At 56.5% G+C, this 18,716-nt stretch overlaps 1 protein-coding gene and 1 pseudogene across 3 annotated transcripts; one reads left to right on the plus strand and one right to left on the minus strand.

Annotated features, from left to right (window-relative positions):
• Positions 1–1,001: 1,001 nt before the first annotated feature.
• Positions 1,002–13,407, minus strand: ARID5A (AT-rich interaction domain 5A). 3 transcript variants are annotated; one of them, XM_059405544.1, is made up of 7 exons: positions 13,292–13,407; positions 6,018–6,133; positions 4,421–4,559; positions 4,015–4,067; positions 3,393–3,490; positions 2,967–3,126; positions 1,002–2,616 (listed from the first exon to the last, which is right to left on the minus strand). In XM_059405544.1, exons 1-7 carry the CDS (start codon positions 13,293–13,295, stop codon positions 1,378–1,380), a joined length of 1,809 nt encoding a protein of 602 aa, XP_059261527.1. In that variant the 5' UTR covers positions 13,296–13,407; the 3' UTR covers positions 1,002–1,377. The 3 variants fall into 3 exon arrangements, with proteins under 3 accessions (XP_059261527.1, XP_059261525.1, XP_059261526.1); XM_059405542.1 differs by lacking the exons at positions 4,015–4,067; positions 4,421–4,559 and having other exon boundaries at positions 13,292–13,376; XM_059405543.1 differs by lacking the exons at positions 4,421–4,559; positions 13,292–13,407 and having other exon boundaries at positions 6,018–6,108.
• Positions 13,294–18,716, plus strand: part of LOC132022320 (glucose-6-phosphate 1-dehydrogenase X-like) — a 34,264-nt pseudogene continuing 28,841 nt past the window's right edge.

Raw genomic sequence — 18,716 nt, forward strand, 5'->3', positions numbered from 1 at the left:
GTCATCACATAGATTTTCCCTCCCATGGCCTGAGCCCCTGAGTATCCCAGAAGGAAAGCAAGTTCCAGTGGTGGATGTCAGAGGCCACCATTGACCAGTCTGAGGCTGTCAGCTGGGGGCCTGACCCCACACCTACTCCTACTCCCCTGCCACTGGGTCCAAGACCAGTACTGCCTTTGCAGTAACATGTGTGAGCTCGGCAGGCTACTGTCCCTGGCTTCTGAGAACAGGCAGCCTGGGGAGGGGAGGAAAGCCTTGGAAAGGGGCCCTCCCACCCTCCCTCCTACTGAGACAGATGGGGGGCCCACTGGTCCCCACACACAGCCTTTAGGAAGGAGGGTATTAGGCTTCAGGGTTTGAACCCCCACAGCAACTATGGCTGAGAACCTGAGAGCCTGACCACTTCACTCCCCTTTCCCTCTGGGTGCCTGCCCGCCCCCTCCCACCACCCACCTCCCCATGTTGGGAACCTCCTGGTCCATCCCTGTGCAGCAGGAGATGGGGAGTGGGATGGGGGCTTTGGGAGGATTTGATAAGTCCTATGAGTCCATCACCAAGACCAGTTCAGGTTCCCTGCTCACACCCTCGGTCCCCGGGGGACTAACAGCTGTGGGACTCATCCTACTGTTCTGTTCGGGGTCCTTGGCTTAGCTCGGACTAGTGAAGTCACACCCAAGCACCTAACTCTGCTCTGTCGCTTCCCTGCTGAAGGAATGAGGCAAGTGGCCAGCCCTCTCTGAACTTAGATCCCCACCTACAATGAGGCAGATAACAGGCGGCTGTCCGGAGACTCCTGGGAAAGCGGATAGAAGGCACAGGACAAACATCACCGCCTGCTGAAGTGTGAACAGGAGGCTGAGTTCTGCTTTGGGTCCTGCGGGTGGGAGCATTTCAGACCCGAGTGGATGCTAGAAGGTCTCTCTCTCGGCTCCCCCAGCCATGAGCGGGCCCCAGCCCCCCTGCCCCTGGGAAGGGCGGCACCATGCACACCTCAGACCGGGTAGATTCACGCTGGTCTTTTATTGGCTTTTCCATGGCAGCCTGGATACCTCAAGCTGCTCCCCCCTCCTCAGCCCTGCAGCACCTTCCTGGCTTCCACTCTGGGGACCTCACCGGGAGCGGCCAGCTGGGCACCGTCTTCTCCCAAGTCCCGTCCAACAACCGGGACCCCATGCTCGGGCTGCTTCCTTGAGACAAACCCGGGGTTCCCACGGCCTCCCCTTTGGTGCCGGGCTCCCTAGACAGGGGTGCGTTCCTGCATTGGGCACAGCCCAGCTCTCCCGGGGACTAGGCTCCAGCCCAGACCCCGGGCAGTGCCTCCCTGGCTCAGGCCCCTTCAGACCCTGCACAGCACAGTGCAGCACTGTGGCCTCCGACTTAAAGCTTGGTGTTGAGATGGAAGAAGTGGGGTGCCGCGTAGGTTGTGGCAGGAGGCACGTGCCATGCAGACGAGGCCGGGCAAAGTCTGTGGCGGAAGGCGCTGTCGAAGGACGCTGGGGGAAAGTGCATCAGACCCGTGGCCATGGGTGAGGGCGCTGTCGTGGTCAGGCAGTGGGCCGGAAAGGCAGGGATGACCAAGGGGCTGAAGGGGAGTGTGGCCTGGCCCTTTAAGTGGTCCGGGGTGCTGGCAAAGTTCAGCGGGCAACGCAGCATGCTGCCCCTATAGGCCTCAGGAAGGGCAGGCCCCAGGCTGGGGCCCAGCAGGCAGGATACAGCCAAGCCAGACCCCACGGATTTGGCCCCACACTCCTTGGCATCCATCTCCTTAAGAAAGGGAGACACGGCCCGCAGTTTTTTGCCACCAGGGGCAAACCCCTCTTCTTCCAGGCTACGCTTGTTGCTCAGGCTGGTGCTGCTAGGGAAGGCAGAGAGGGGAGCAGGGCTCTCAGCAGGTACCTTAGCCATGGGGGACACCCAGCAGGCTTTGGGCTTGGGGTAGGGGCTGCCCTTCCTAGAGCTGCCTTTCTGGAATGCGGATGGGCGGTTGGCGTCCCCGCCCCACACCAGCTGGGACTCCTTGACCGCCAGGCCCTCCTCTTTGCCAGGAGGCCCCAAGAGGACCCCATCTTTAAAACTGGGGAAGAAGTCCCGAGGGTGCTGGCTGACAGGCTTCAGCACCTCAGTGGGGTACGCATGGAAACAGCCAGTGAAGACGGGGGCTGGCAGGTGGGGACCTGCCGGAGCCTCCTCCCTGAGGCTGCCACCAGGGGCCTGTAATCCCTCCTGAGGGCTCAGCCGGTGCCTGGAGTTCTCAGCTGGCTTTCCTGGGCGCTGTGGGCTTTCCGAGAGGAGACCAGCTGCGGAGGCCTGGGGGTCCCTGTTAGGGCTGCCGGCCCCATGGCGACAGCCCTCCTCCTGGCACTGCAAGGCCTCTGCCTTGCTCACCTGGGCCAGGAGTTTCTTTTTGGCCAGTGGTGACATGATGCCATGTGTTCCTTTGCAGTAGAAGCTGGACAGGAGCCGCTTGTAGGCCTCAGGGCAGCCGCTGGCACCCGTGAATGGTAAAGAGGGCCCCAGGGCTGGGCCTGGCTGTTCTGGGCCCTCCCTGGGGGGTTCCTGGCTAGGAAGCTGTGCCAGGTCAGGGGCGGCATCGGTTTTTGTCTTTCCAGGCACCATCTAGAAGGAGAAAAGGCCATGTCTCAGGGTTAGGTGTGAGGCCAAGTATCGTGACCTGGGGACCCCATGGCAGCTAGGGGCATACCCAAGAGCCTCTGTTCGCCCTTCCAGCACCTTTGTGAGAAGTTTCCCAAAGGTATTTTGTCCTCTGAACAGACAGAGCCTGATATCAGGACACAGGGCCTGGTGACCGAGGTGCAGACTGGAGTTCAGACCGGACATGGCCCCCCACAGATCTGCCTTCAGAGCAGGTTCTGGGTTTCCTGGGGAGGGAGCTCTGCAGCCATGGTGTGGGCAGGGATGGTGAGGCCCAGGGTCCGCTGGTGGCCCGAGGCAGGCTCAGAGCTTACCTGGTCCAACCGTTTCTCCTCCTTGGCCTTCTTCAGCTTCTCAGGGGCCCCGTCATCGCCCCGGGGCTCCTTGGCCATCTTGTACTGCTTCCTGGGCTTGGAAGGGGGCAGCGGCTTGTCGTCCTCCCCCTTCAGATGCCGCACATATGGGAGCACCAGCCTGAGAAGGACAGCGTGTCCACCAGGAGGCCGGCCCATGCCACACCGCCCCACTGTCTAGGCCCCCTGGCTTCCCCGCACCGTCAACACTCCTGCCCGCCCCTGGGGCCCATGCTCTTCCTCATCTGGGCTGGGATGAGCACAGCGCACACTGCTCAGGCGGTCCGTGGTGTGTCCACACCACACCCCACTCCTCGCCCTGCCGCAGCTGTGCCCCGCTCCATGGTGCCAGCCAAGGTCACCGCCGGGGTCTCCAGCCAGCCGTACCTCTCGTAGTGGCGGCGTGTGCACGTGGCCGCGCTCGTGCTGCCCGGGCTGCCCCCCAGCTCGTCGTACACGTTCTTCCAGAGGCGGCGGCCCGTCACCTGCAAGGGCACCACATGAGGCCACGACCGGCACACACTCCCCTGGCAGTGGGATGTCCTGGCAGCTCCAGACCCCCGCTTGGCAGGGATGGGGGCAAGGACTGCAGTTTTGCAGCTGCTTCTCCAGCAGCGGCGGTGGGGTGGTGGGGCTCCCCTGGCCGCTAGCCAGTTCTGCCCCCTAGGGCCCGCCATCTGACTGCCAGCCAAGCAGCTTTCCCGGCACTGGGGGCGGGGTGGGGGGGCGGGGGGCGGGTGGGAGCTTGCACGAGGAAGACAGAACAGATGGGAAGACAGGAAAACTTGCTTTGAGCAGCAAAGTACCAAGACAAGGTAGGCCCTCTTCCCCACAGCATGCGGGACAGCTGCGGAAGGGGCAGGGTTTGGGGCCCTGCCTCTTCCTCCTATCTGGCCGTGAGGACAGCTCTGTCCCCAGACCAGGCTCTTCCTCCTCGGGTCCCCACAGGGTCCAGGGGGGACAGGGTGCAGGATGCCACATGCTGAGGACTCAGAGGTACCCTCCTTACCATCTCATAGGCCCCCAGCTTCTCCACTGCTTTGTAGATTTTCCACAGGTTAACTGGAGAAGAGAGAGGGCAGGGCCCCATCAGTCTCCATGGGAGGAAGGGGTAGCCAGCGGCCCATTCCCCTGGACCTGTCAGGTGGGCACAGAACCAGCACACGCCCAGACAGGGTCAATGCAATGGATGGCTGGCCAGGCCCTGAGTGCTGGGGGCCCGGTGTCCGGTGAGGACAGAAATCCGGCCCCACCCGCTGCAGCCCTGCTCCTGGAGGGGGGCGCCCTTTCTGTGTGCGACCCCTGTGGGCTGGCATCACCCGGGGCTGCCCAGAGTGGGGGTGCCTGCCCGACACCCTGCCTGGATGGGATCCCCTACCGGGCTCCCCCTCCCTGCCTGCACCCCAGGGACGCACTCTGCTTGAAGCCGAGATGGGGCACCCTCTCGATGGGCGTGTGTCGCTCCTTCATGAACTTGTAGAGGCTGACCAGGAAGGCCTGCTCCTCCTCCCGCTCCTGGTCCTCCTCCCGCTCCCCGCCTGCCTCGGGGGAGTCCTGGAAAGAACAGGAGGCATTGGGATGAGCCCCCAGTTGGTGGGTGGCTGGGGACAGGCGGAACCACCGGCTGCTGGGGAGGAAGGAGTGGTGTGGCCCCCAACCCAGGCTCCTGCAGGAGGAAGCAGCGGCTAGAGCGCCTGTTTCTAGCATCAGAAAGGTGCATCTGTCAGCTGTTAGTGCCCAGGACCCCGGGTCACAGTCCACAGGGGCCTGGCTCCAGAGACGGCCACAGGAGCAGCCCTGCAGCTTTTCCAGGCTCTCTAGGCACAGACCACTTCTCTGTCGTGCTCTAGATTTGATCTGTTTGCATCTCGGCTCCTCTACCAGACTGTGAGCTCCTGGTGGCAGGCTCCTGGGGACCCCTATGGTCAAAGCCAGAGGAATGAACTGCCTGGTGTTTTCTGGCACTGCAGGGTCCTGTGTCCACTGAGCCTTTGCTGTGGCGGCCTGCCTCTCTGAGCTGCTGGTCTGCTGGCGAAGCCCTGTCCTGGGTTCCTGACGGCCCTCTGTCAGGTGCACCAGACTTTCGGTTTCTGCTTCCAGAGGGACAATTTCTGCTGAGGCTTTTCACTTGTTGGTGGCTCAGGGCAGAAGGGTACGGTTGAGCTTGGGTTCGGGGCTTGGAGAACAGACAGCTCCCAGGTCCTGGATGGGGACGCCCCAAACACCAGAAGCAGGTAAATCATCTGGGCGGGAAACAGTCCAGAGAGCTGTGCGTGCCCAAGATACTCAAGCACCACGGCAGTGTTTCTGACCCCTGATAACAAACAGCTCACGAACTCACGCATCACCTAAGAAACTGTAACGTACTGGGGACCCCAAGGGCTGGTCTGGTGCAGGCCTCAGAAGGAAGGCCCTCTCGCGGCCACTCTTCCCGTGAATCCGCTCTTCCACGCAAGCTGTTGAGAGCTGTTACCGTGTCCAACTACTCTTCCATATGGACCAGGATTTTCACTCCAGACTGTGCCACCAGAGCAAACGGCCCGAAGGAGTGGGTGCTGAGGCCAGCGCTCCACAACGTCCCCCGCGGCTCCCTCTCAGACCACACTCACCAAAACAGCCTCAGTGGTCTCACTGAGTGACTTTGATCTCCACGCTGTGAACTTGGAGGAGGCATGGGTGTACATGTGGTTTGTCCTAAAACAGTGCTTTTATCTGCTTTATTCATCAGGGTTCTGGGCACATCACTTGCTAAGAGGGTTCTGCCAGGACAACTAAGTGAAACCCCTGCCACAGGTGACAGGCGGGTCCAGTGTCCCTGGCTCCCAGCTCCCACAGCTCCTGATGGAGGCTGGAAACCGCAGGGCTGGGCCCTGCTCCTGGCTCTGCCGGCTGAAGGGTTGGGAATACAACCTCCTGAGAGCCTGGGGAGTCCCCAGGTTCACCTGGGAGGCTGTGCACAGGGGAGGGAGAGGGCAGGGAAGAGACTCCCCAGGGGTCACCCCCCCAACTCACCTCCAGATGGACGGGGCTCTGGCTCCTGCTCTGCTCACCATGGGGTTGAGGGGACACAGATGGGTCAAGGGATTCACCCTCCTCTGACTGTTTCTTTTTCCCTTTGATAGGAGGTGCTGCAAGGAGACAAGCAGAGGGGGAGGGGGAGAGAGCACTTGAGGCAGAGGCTGAAGAGCAGGCAGTGAGGAGCGGTCCTCCAGGAGAGACGGCAGGTCCTCCCACCCCCACCGAACTCGGCAGGTGGGAAGCCATGTGTCCTCTGCCCCCCGGGCCCTGACTGCACGCAGGCTGGCTCTCCGCACGCACCTACGGGGTCACCCTGGTGGCCCACGTTGCTCTCCCTCCTCTCTGCAGGGCTTACCCCCAACTGGGCCCCACGCCTGTGGCTGTTCCCTCCTCTGTTCCAGCCAGCCCCCCATACCTTTGAAGGAAAGACCCCGGAGGCAAGTCAGAGGAGGGTAAGGTTGGGGCTGCGGCACTCAGGGAAATCCTGTCTCAAAAGCTGCCCCACATTCAGGCAGAGTTTCCACAGCCCCTTGGGCGAACTGGGAAGTTGCTGAGGCTCCCACATTCGGGAGTCCAGAAGCACCACAGCGGGTGCTGGATCCTCCAGGAGGAATCAGAAGACTAGAAGCTCCTGCTTATGAAACATCGGACCTTTTCACACACACCTGCAGAGTCCTAAGTGCCCCTAATTAGGACACTTGCTCCTCTCACCTGCAAGGGTCTGGTAACCCTCCAGGTCTCACCCAACAAGCCACTTCCTCTGGGCAGCCTTCCTCAGCCCCCAGCCAGGCACAGCGCTCCTGCTTCTCGTGACCCTTGTGGCGATTTGCAGCCACCGGGACCCACTGCCCACCACATGTCAGACTTTCTGAAGGTTCAGTGAGCACCCCTCACCCCGCACAGTGGGTGCCAGGTTTCACGGAGCGGGTGCGAGTCTCATAACAACTTGCACCGGGGTGGGGCTGGATGTTACTAAGGGCAGCCATGAGCTGATAGCTGCAGAAACTTCCAGAAAACCCTGGAATGCTGGAACCGGCCTCAGGCCCGCTGACAGGCCACAGGGCACCTGCACTTAGGAGCCCAGAAAGGAAAGGAAAGCCCTTTCTTTCCTTCTAACTGCCTTTCCTTTTTGTTAGCCTAGTGTGAGCTGTCCCATTCTCTGGGTTTGCTCCGACTCAGGAAATCCCTCCTGCTGGGCACCTGTGACAGTCCCCTCTGGTCCTAGAGAGAGAATCTCCTAACAATAAACCCAGACCCGTGTGACCCACGTGGCCAGAACAGACGGGTGACACTTCACTCATGCCGTGTCGATCCCTGGCTCTTGCACGTCTATTCTCTTCTTCTGAAGCCAGAGAGGCCAAGTTGCCTGGCTCCCGAGGAGACCCGGGCTCAAAACGAGGTCTCTCTGAGCACCAAGCCAAGTGGCCTGGCCACCACTGTGGCTGCTGTCGTTACCACCAGGATCTGCGGAGCCTTGATGAAGAGTCCGAATAAGCCTGGGGGAGAAACCCACGCCAAGGCTTGTCAAAAAGAAAGACCATCGGCCTTCCTCTCAGGCTGGCTTCTGATCAATCGAGACATGATCAATATCCCAAAATAACAGGGTGTTAACAACTGAACCCCCTCCACCCCCGCCCAGCAGGCTGATCCCTTTCCTACTGCGTTCTTGGGTGACTGTGCCTCAGTCTTCCCTTCTGTGAAATGGGAGAGAATACCTTGAGTCCTTTGCTCACTGTCCTCCAATTGGTGAAGTCTCCCGTGTCAGTGGCGGATCGGCTTCCACCAGCTCTTCTCCCTGCTCCCCCACCCCCTCTGCCTGTTTTCACAGCCTCTCTGCCTTCTTTCTTGCTGGTCCAGCTTCTCGGCATCAAAGGACTCTCTCCATCCTGAGTCCCTCCCTGTGGTGTTACTGCGGCTTCTCCCTGGAGCCTGCCTGCACACTTGCTCCGGACCCCTGGCAAGTCGCTGCCCTCAACCACCGAAGACTAAGGTGGTAGGACCAGGGCCCATTAGAATCACGAGGGAGCGCTTTGAGACTCTGATGAATGTGTTCCCCTACTCCCCCGCCCCAGTCTGATTTAAGGTTCTGCGAGGAGCATCAGAGTTTAAGGCTCCCTGAGGATCTCAAAGGGCGAACCTGTTTGAGAGCCACGGGGCCCAAGGACCTCTGTCCCTTCTGCCTGGTTCAAGTTGGTGAGCTCTGGCTGGGCCACACTGAGGGAAACCTCCTGGAGTCAGGCACTCGGGTTACCTGGAAAGGAGGTCACCAATCTGAGCTGTTTAACCCCAGACAGGAAAGGACCAGAGCTCTTGCCTAGAGCCACAAAGGGAAATGCTCTCTTTATCTTTGTGTCCAGCTGAGTCCCCAAATGAACTCAGCCTCCCTTCTCTCCCAACCAGGCTAGCTAGCAATGCTCTCTACCCTGGCAGGGCCTTCTGGGCCTCCACCTGCATAGCCTTAGCTGAGGGAGTGCCCCCTCTTTCTCTGGGAAGCCCTCTGTCCTGTGCCTGGCTCCCCTATACCCTCCTTACCCCAGTCATGTGTAGACCAGGGTTCCTGCTAATCTTCATTTGGAAAAGGGGTCTGCTAGGAAAACTAAGTCTGAGACCCCTGCCACAAGTGACAGACGGGTCCCCCGTCTACCTGCCAGGCTCCCAGCTCCCCCACCGTCCAGGGCTGGGCTGCTCTCCCAGCTCTGCAGGGGAAGGAAGGGGCTTGGGGACCAGAAATCCTAGGTTCCCAGCCACATCCAGCCTGCAGAAGCAGGAGAGTCCCATTTGCTCCTGAATGACTGCTGCTGCCAGGAACCACTGAGTTCCTGTCCCTCTCTCACCACAAAGCCTCAGATGCCCCATTGTAAAGGGATGGATCCACTCTGCAAGAAGAAAACCTCTGCTTGCCAAAGAACTGCCATTCAGACATGGCTTTTTCCATCCAGGAAGCAATAATGACAATAATGGTGATTATTATTTCATGTTTACTTTGAACACATCTGGGATCTATAAGGTGTGAGATCGGGATCTAATCCTATTTCCCCCCAACGGTTAGGTGGTCCCAATACAGACCGAGTGATGCCCTTCCCTTAGCGATCTGAAATGCTACTCTCCCCGTAACCTAAAGGCTGAGAAGGAACACATCTGAAACTGTTTCTGGACTTCTCTGTTCTGTTTCATTTACTGTGGCATGCCAACACTGGTGCACACTTTTTTAATTGTAAAACAGCTTACTATCCAGAGGGCAAGTCCCCCACCATTAGTCTTTTTAAATCATTTTTTTTCTGAAATTCAGGATAGTTTTATCACATTCCTTTAAGAAAGAAAACAAACCACTGGGGTTTTGGTTGAATTGCACTTAAATTTAGCAATCACTTTGAACAGAAGTAACACCTTTCCGATGTGGCATCTTTGGGACCGCAGGTCTCCCAGATTCAGGATTCCCCCTGCTGTCCTCAGATATTCCTGCTTAAAGGCCCTGTGTTTCCCATTAAGCTTATTCCTCAGGTTTTGGGCAGCTAGATAATAGCGTGAGAAAAGCTTTGGTAACCTACAGTAGAACTTCGCTCTACAGCCACCGCTGTTCCCTCCTGTCACTGCTGGAAAGAGGACGGGGGCTGCTGGTTGGGCCAGGATAGGAGCCCCTGGCCCCTGGTGACCCAGTGCCTCACTGGGCAGTGAGTAGGGGTGGCCCAGTGCTGGGCAGGGGGATTGCCCAAGGCCCTTCTGGCATTGGGAACCTGATTTCTGTTTAACTCCATTGCTTGTGTTGAAGTCAAGCTTAACCCCCAGGTCTGAGTGCTCGCTTCAGCAGCACATATAATAAAACTCCCAGGTCCGAAAGTCACAGCAGCGAAGAGGTTGGTTTAAGTCACTAAGTCCAAGGAGACTGCTTCCTGAAGGCTGCTAGTTCTCGAGGGATTCCCTACTTCTCTCTCCGCACTATATACACTCCACCAACTCCAACCAGTGCTCCTGGTGGGCCCTGGACTAGGCATTTTGGGACATTGCTTCACTGACTCTAGCCACCCAATGGATACTATCTCCCCTTTTTACAGATACAACACAGAAGGATCCCCGAGGTTCAATAACTCGCCTGAGGTCATGCAGCTTCCTGGTGACAAAGCTGGGATTCAGAACCAGAGCAATCTGTCCCAGGGCTCCCAACCCTATGATCTAGGGTTTTTAACAGAAGCAGGGGGTCCCCAATCTCCCGTCTCACCACTCCTGCTAATCTGCTGTAAAGAGTCTGCCTCGACTGACAAGCTAAAATCAGGCAGGAGCGGGAAAGGAGCGAGGGGGACTCTGACTCCAGAGAGGGGCTCCTTCCACCAAGTCAGCCTCTGCTTCAGGGCTGCCACTCCCCCGGCCGCACCGTGGGTGTGCCAGACCCCCATGCATCTGATGTTCTAAACAGAACAAAGTGGGAAACAAGGCTTCCCACACAAACAACAGCCAAGTGTGTGCTTGTGTACACAGACCTCCCCCCTGTGTGTACACACCCCCCACGGGGAGATCGGAGGTCTGCGTGTCCTGCTCACTCCCCTCTGTGTGTCACTGTCCAGAGCACTGTGGGGCTGGGAGCAGGTGCTCCGTAAACAGCCGCAGGGGAGCAGTATGAGCTACTTGATCTCAGATGCTCCTGGTGTAGAGAGGGGCTTGGGCTAGGACTAGTTCAAGGCCATAGAGTCTGTCAGAGACCTAGTGCCAGACCCCACTACCTACCATCTATATCTCCTCTCTCTCTCATCCTCCCCACTTTCCTCCTCCCCCTTCATATCTCTCTCTCTCTCTCTCTCTCTCTCTCTCGCCTCTCTCTCTCTCTCTCTCTCTCTCAGCCTGCCCTGCCCCGCCCCATTCACCCTTGGTGTAATGGGAAGGAAGCAACACTTCCTTTCATGAAAAGTCACCCACTGGGAGCACTGCGTCAATTACGACAATAATGGTAACAGGCGTCTCAATAACAACCAGCAGAAACCGCCCCACCTCGCCCGAGGTTGTTGGCTTAAGTTTCTCTTAGTTTGAGCTGGAGCTAAAACAAAGACAGCCTTTGAGGCAGCCCGTCCACTCCATGGCCCAGAAGCCGGCTGCCTGGCGGAGTCTCGGTGCGGAGCTCTCACCAGTGGGCAGTGTTGGGAGGGAGGAGCAGCCAAGGGCTGTGCTCCAGCCAGCACTGAGGATAGCTGAGCTGGACACAGGACCCCTGAAGGCACAGGGTACAGCTTCTGCCCGGCTCTGCCTCAGTGTTTCCCCCTGCCTGGGGGAAACAGGGTTTGAGAGCAGAGGGGCCAAGATGATAGTCTTGAGAGAAATACAGAAAGATAGGGGACATGAGGGCTCCAAATATAAGACTACCAACTCCTGACCCCACTGGAACGCCTGTCCCCCTTTTGCCAGCTCTGGTATGTCCTTAAAGACCCTATTCGGGACTAGGCTGACTCCTCACTGTCGCGCCTCTCCAGGCCTGGGAAGTAGCTGATAATAGTAACAGTTCCTCCTAAGGATGGTTTCCTATGTCCTCATGAACTATATTTCGTGTTCCCATTCCACCTATGGAGAAACCAGGCTCTGTGGCTTGTCCAAGACATGGCCCAAGTGTAGAGACAGGGCCAGGATGGCAGGAAGGCTGCCTAACTCCTGCCTGGGGCACTCCCTGGCCTATTGCTTTTCCACCCCCCACCCCCCACTCAGAGACCCCAGGGGCCTAACAGGGGGTGTGGGCAGTACCTGGTCAGTTTACCACCATGTAACAAGAAGGCAAGAGGGAGGGGAGAGGTATTGGAGAACTGCCTCTCCAGACCTCACTCTAAGCCTCAGTTTCTCTGACTGGATGTCAAAGAAAGAGGGCCTGATCCTCTGAGGTCCTTTCTACCTCTCCTCTGCAACTCCAGAGTTCTAGCCCCAGGTGGGTGCGCAGGGTTCCAGTGGAGTCTGGAACTCGGTGGGGGGGTGGGGGGCGGACAGCAGACTCTCTAGCCACTACCTTCCATTCCTCCTTTGCCGGGGCAGGCATCTGGGTGCAGAGATGCTGACGCCCCTAATAGTGGTCCTTCGGAGGGGGTGAGAAGCACCTGTTGGCCTCCCCTCGGCCCCGCACACTCCTCCCAGCTGGCTAACCACCCGGCAAACAAAGGGCCCCTGGGCCTGGCCAGCGCAGTGAGCCCAGACCTGCACCATGAGCCCTCGCAGTCCGGCGCCTGGAAGGCTCCACCACCCGCCCCCGCTCAACGTCGTTGGGGCTGGGGGGACTTGAACCCCGCTTGAGGGCGCCCCCGGGACACTCTGTGGGAGGACCGAGACGCGGCCACTCCGCAGCTCCGACAGAGCGCGAAGGCAAACATCTCTCCTCGCACGTTCGCAGCCTGAGCTTCAACTCTCAGCCCCCATCGCTCCCGGGGCTGCCACCCTGTCCCATCTGGAGACCGGAGGAAAGAGAAGAAAAACGCAAGAAAGAAGACGACAGCAAAGGAGGAAGCTACTGCCGGCGGGCAGAAGAAGATGGACAGGGACAAGAATAAGAGAGAACGGAGAGGAAAAGAGAAAAGGGAAGAGAAAAGAGAAAGAGAAAGGGTAGGGGGCGGGAAGCCGGTAACCGCCGAAGGATCAGAACACCCCTCTACTGAAAGAGGAACAGTTGATTCTTCAAAGTGCATTGAGCAAGTTCTTCAAAACCCGCGCAGAGTCACTTTCAGGAAACGGCGGCCGCAGTGGAAAGCGCCCAGCGCGCGCCCAGGGACCCCGGTGCCTCTTCTCGGCCGCGCCGGCGAGTTCTGAGAACCGCGGGGATGTGACGGGGCGGGCGGGGGAGGGGGGGCACATGGGGGCTGGGAGGCAGAGAAACTGCTGCGGACAGCCTGTCACAACAAATTAGCTGAGACCAGCTCGAGATTGAAACCACAGCAGGAAGTGGGATGACAAAACCGTACAGGACTTGGTAAATTTCAGCCAAAAGACGACGAAAAGAGTTTCGAGATAAACGTCCGGGAAGCCCCTGGCCGCCAAAACTTTTTGTCTTTCCTTTTTTCGAAGAGTGTGCGCCGACACCCAGCCTCTCCCTCTCCCGCGCAGGGCGGAGGGCGCGGGCGCCCCAGGCCCGGCTAGGTCGCCGGCGCCTTGGACTGGGAGTCCACTTCCCCCCCACCCCCCCAGTCCCGCTTCGCCCCTTCTAGCGACCCCGACGGCCACGAGGGCCTGAAAGGGATCTGGCAGGGCAATCTCGCCCCCCTCCAGGGGGCCGCCAGCCCCGTCCCAGGACAGGCCACGGAGCCGCTTACCCATGGCCCGGCGAGGTCCGTCGGCGCCCGCCCAAGGGCCTCGGCACGACCGGCTCTCCGACCCCGCGCTCTCCGCGCAACTGGCCCGCGGCGCCGCAAGCCTGCCGCCTCCCCGCTGCCCAGTCCCGCCCCGCCCCGCCCCGCCCGGGCACCGCCCCCGCCCTGCTCTGGGCTCCGGTTGGTGGGCCCAATTTCTCCGGGAGGGGGCGGGGGCCGCCCCCGAGCCCGGGGTCCTCTGGGAGTTGTAGTGCGCTTTCCGTCTCCCCAGGCTCAGAGACCCAGATATCTGAAGGAGGCTCTTTGGCTACAGGGCCTGAGGCAGGACACCCGGGAATCACTGCTGCCTGTGCCTTAAGGGGCAAAACTAGTCTTGGAAATTTCCTCCTTGCTCTTCAGTAGGGCACTGGGGCTGAGTGGGGTGAGCAAAGTGCTTCTGACTTTGACTTGAACGGGGTCATGGGTATTTTCCAACTCCCACCCTGACCAACATGGAAGTAGAGGTGGTTGGTGTTAGCTAAACAAGGCTAGCCCAAACTAGCGAGTCCTTTGGTCAAAGTTCTGTGGGGTCCCAGAAACACCTGGGGCCCGGAAGCCTGCCCACTGTGGCCAATGTCCATAGATGTCGCAAGGACAGAGACTGGCAGCTACAAAGCATTCCAATGAGGGGGCATGACCCCTGCTTGGGGAGCAGAGGGTGAGGCAAGGGTGAGGTGGGCACCCGAGGAGCTGCTGAGCCTGCTGCGGCAGTTTCCACCAAAGGGAGGAGTTAGTTAGCCAAGCTAAATTGAGGCTCGCCTTGGAGAGCCCAAGATCTCACAGCATCATTCACAACAGCCAAAAGGTGGGAACAACCATGGACGTGAACAGATGAATGGATGAACTGTGTTATGTCCATTAATGGAGTATCATTCAGTCTTGAAAAGGAAGCAAATTCTGACACGTGCTACATGGAAGAACCTTGATGACATTATGCTCAGTGAAATAAGCCAGACACAAAAGGACCGATGCTGTTATAGTTCACTTATGTGAGGCACTTAAAGAACAATTCATAGAGACAAATAGTAGAATGGTGGTTGCCGTGGGCTGGGGGGGGAGAGAGGAATGGGGAGTTGTTTAATAAATACAGAGTTTCAGTTTTACAAGGTGAAAAAGTAGCAATGGATGGTGGCCTGAATGTACTTAAGGCCACTGAAATGTACACTTAAAAATGATTACAATGGGGGCGCCTGGGTGGCTCAGTGGGTTAAGCCGCTGCCTTCGGCTCAGGTCATGATCTCAGGGTCCTGGGATCGAGTCCCGCATCGGGCTCTCTGCCCGGCAGGGAGCCTGCTTCCCTCTCTCTCTCTCTCTCTCTGCCTGCCTCTCCATCTACTTGTGATTTCTCTCTGTCAAATAAATAAATAAAATCTTTAAAAAAAAAAATGATTACAATGGTAAACTTTATGTTATGTATATTTTACCACAATTTGAAGAAAAAAGAGGCTGTGGTCTCAACATTTGACTAGCTAGGACTGGAACCCTGTTGCTAACTCATAGTTGGCACTCACCATATTTTTTTGTTGATTAGTTCTAATATAACAACTCTAGGTATTTCCGGCCATCACTGTCCGCATTTTGTATGATAAAACTGAGGCCCTTGGAGGTTAATTGGCTCAAGTAATACAAGTGGTAAGTGGAAGAGCCTGAGCTAAATCCAGGCACTGGGGCTCCAGAAAGACCTCCTTAATCATCTCCCTCAGCCATTCCTTGGCAGCACCATTAACAGAATCAGGGACTATAGCCTGAGGAGGAGAGAGCATAAGGAGAAGACATAGCCCTAGTGAGGAAGTGATGGGCCAGCAAGACGTCCGCAAGGAGCTTGAACTGAGTCCTGGAATCCAGGAATGAGGTGCAGACTTGAAATTCAGATGGCTGAGCAACCTTCGTGACCCAGGCACACCAAACTTTTTTGTGTCCATTCCTGCCCACCTGTCATCCTAAATAAACGGACCAGGGCGGCAGGTTGGTTAGACCCTGGGATGGAAGATCTCTGTCATCTGAGAGCTGACAACACTGTAAGCTCTCATCTCCCTCATAATGGGGTGGTTTGTAAGAGCCAGTGCCCGTAGATTTAGGAACAAATGCATCATCAACAATATTTAGTGACTGCCCGGAACAACTGTTATCATGGTGACTGTGCTAGTGTGCTCCACTTCCCCGTTTCCAAACTCTCCAGGCTGTGGTGGGGGTGGCTGACACGGCAGTACAATGCCATCAGGAAGCTGAATGGCCCTTTTAGTCCCACTTTCACCCATTCCATAAGGATTGCTTGTCTAAGGTTGGGATAGAGACCTGGCTGCTCCCCTCAGGGTCACAGTCATAGGCAAATCCTCCCTCCTGTACTGGATACCCCCCTCTGACAAGAAACTCACTACTTTACAAATCAACAGCTCGTCCCACCAAGGAATAGGGTTATTCTGCCATCCAGGCAGCCGACCACACTCTTACAGACAGTGGCTGTTGTGCAAAGCCTCAGCAAGTCAACACCTGCCTCTGCCAACCTGAGAACAATATGATCTAAATTTAATTGCCTCCCGAGGCAACTGTTTGCTATAGAATGTAATTTACAATGGCCAATAAATCTTGCAGAGGAACAACGTCTCCATTTGCCTCCCTAAAAGCATAAACACTTCCATTGCTCAAGCCTCTATGTCACACACCTCCATGTCCCACCCACAGCCCCTGTCCCCCTGCACGCTCTAACTGTAGGCTCCCAGCCCAGGACAGCCTGAGAGAAGTCACCTAGCTCCTCAATGTCTTGATGTCTCTCTGTGTGTCAATAAAAACACACAAGCAAACAAATAAACCCACTAATAAATGCATTCTTCCTGCAAAACATTACAAACAAATCGCTCCTCTCTGACACCACTCCAAAACTCATTTCCCTCCTGGCCCCAGAGATAAGGACTATCAAATTGGGTAAAATCTTCCAGAATCTTCCCTATGCATTTTCATAAATATATGTATCCACGATGTAGAAAAATATTTAGCTTTGTTTTATAGATGTTTTTAAACAGATGATACAACTCTAACTGTTCCAGTCTTGCTTTTTTGTCCAACAATAGACTTTGGAGATGTCTCCATGTCAGAACACAGATCTGCCTAACTCCTGGGCTGCATGCCTTGGTGTGAATCTACCAGAGTGTCTTTATTTAACTCCCTCTTTGATGGTGTCTAATCTTTTTTCGATTACATGAGTCCTCTGAGAACATTTAGGACCACCTTAGAATACTTTCAGGGCCCAAAGCCCACAAAATGTTCCCAGAGACTGAGCTAAAGCTAAAAGCTGCCTTCTAACTCCTAACTCCCAGGACCCTTTGCTGGCCCGGTTCTTGGAAGAAAACCTGAAGGTTCTTCTCATCCTGGAGCTCTCTGAGCTGGAGGGCCCATTCAAGATCTGTTCACCTGGCCTCATTTTAGAGAGGAAGCCACCAGGCCCAGAGATGTTAAGTGCGTTGCACAAGGTCACACAGCATGCCAGTGTTGCTTCTTCTGGGACTCACATGAACCCGTTCAGCTCACTCAGAAAACAACGCACTGCCAGTTCTTGCCCTGGGAAGCTCTGTTCCCAGGCTCAGCAGTTGCAAAAGGCCCCCAGGGCTTTGTTTTCAAAGAAGAAATGAAATGAAGCGGGAAGTATTTTTAACAGTATTTTTAACTGCTGGCCCCGCCTTGCTCCTGCCTTGCTCCCTCGTGCTAGCTGTCCAGGAAAGGCCGGCTTCACAGTGGCATTGCAACTCATGGAAAACAACAAACGCCCGAAATAGATGATACCCAAGCTCAGGAATGGAAAAAATTGGCTCATGCCTTCAAATGCCTCTTTTAGAAAAAGCCAAGAATAGCTTTCAGCCTTTGGGGACCTGCTGGGGGTGAGGGAGTGAGGAGGTGTGGTGCTGGGACAGGGATAGAGCCAAGATTAAGATTGCCAAGGGCCCAACTTCCAGCCGGAAGAGTTTTGGCCACTTTCCCCCAGGGCACGTGAAAACCAGCTTCCCCAGCTCTGTCCACCCAGGGAGCCATGTCCATATCCAGCTGCTTGTTCCCTCTGACTCCCCACTGCACCCCCACCCCTTAGCCCTGCCCTTCAGCTGGATCGGGAACAACTTCCTTTGTGGGGCCAGCCCTGGACCGGGAGCTCCTCCACCCCACCAAGGGCCTCGCAGGGTGGAAACGTGAGATTCTGCCTGCCCTTCCTGAGCCTGAAGGGTGAAAGCCGATTCCCTTGTGTTGGGAGGGAGGGGAACGACAAAGAGAAAAAATGGGGGTTTGGATACCTCCATAGACAGCCGCTATGTGGCCTTGGGCAAGTCACTTGACCTGTTGGAACCTTAGCTTCCTCCTGTGGAAATCAGTGGTAGTCTTTGATTTACTCACTCATCCAACAGTTGGTCCGACTCCTTACCAGCACTGGGCTAGACACTGAGGCCATAACCACAAGTAGAACAAAGCCCTGATCCTTTGGATCAGAAGATGTACCCTTGTCAACCTCCAGGGAGTTAGCCATCCCTTCTTCACACAGCTTCTGAGCCACAGCCTGGCACTCGGAAGGGGCAATGCTTTGGACTAGTGTTTATGAGACATTATGCCAAACATCTTACCTCAATGATGTCATTTTCCCTGTGATGCGGACACTGTATTTATCTCCATATTATAGCCGAGGGCGTTAAAGAGCAGAGAGTTTGTGCTGGACAAGTTCAGAGGCTCGTCAGCAAACAGTAAGGATTAAGGAAAAGCCGACTGTGTGCCAGGACCCTATTAAGCCCCAGGGATGGGAATAACTAAAGCCGGGTTCTCGGTGTCACTTTGCAATACAAAGTGGTAAGTAGACTGGAGGTCAATACGTAGGCACAGGACAGACTTCTTGAAATGTGGGGCCTGTGCGGCCTCTTAAGAATAAAATCCCACTGTCCCTTCAACCCTGTGATGTATGACTGTCTCCCATTTGACAGAGGAGTAAACCAAGACATGTACAGGTTAAGTGACTTTCCCAATCACCGCACAACAGGGGTTTCTGCTCTAAGGTTCCTTATCATAGACAAGTTCCCAAGCCGGACCCCGCCGCTGGCTTCTACTTAGCAGAGATAAGGGAAGCCAGGGGCGCGGAGCGGCGAGCTGCGGGAGAGAGAACTACGTCTCCCAGGATGCCGTGCGAGGGGCGTGTAGGGGCGGGGCCGCCGCGGGCACAAGGCTGTAATTTCTTGGTATTAAAAAAAAAAAAAAAAGTAGCAAAAGAAAAGAGAGAAAGAATCAAAGCCTCAAGCGTCATGTCTAGGAATAGCCTCGGAGCCAGGCCAAGTCATTATAGACGATGAGTAATCCGGTTAAGTCATTTCTCTAAACACCATTCCTTGTAAGAGAATTAAAATATCAGTTTACATCAGAGGGG

This window comes from Mustela nigripes, chromosome 7 (assembly GCF_022355385.1).
Source record: "Mustela nigripes isolate SB6536 chromosome 7, MUSNIG.SB6536, whole genome shotgun sequence".
Lineage (NCBI taxonomy): Eukaryota > Metazoa > Chordata > Mammalia > Carnivora > Mustelidae > Mustela > Mustela nigripes.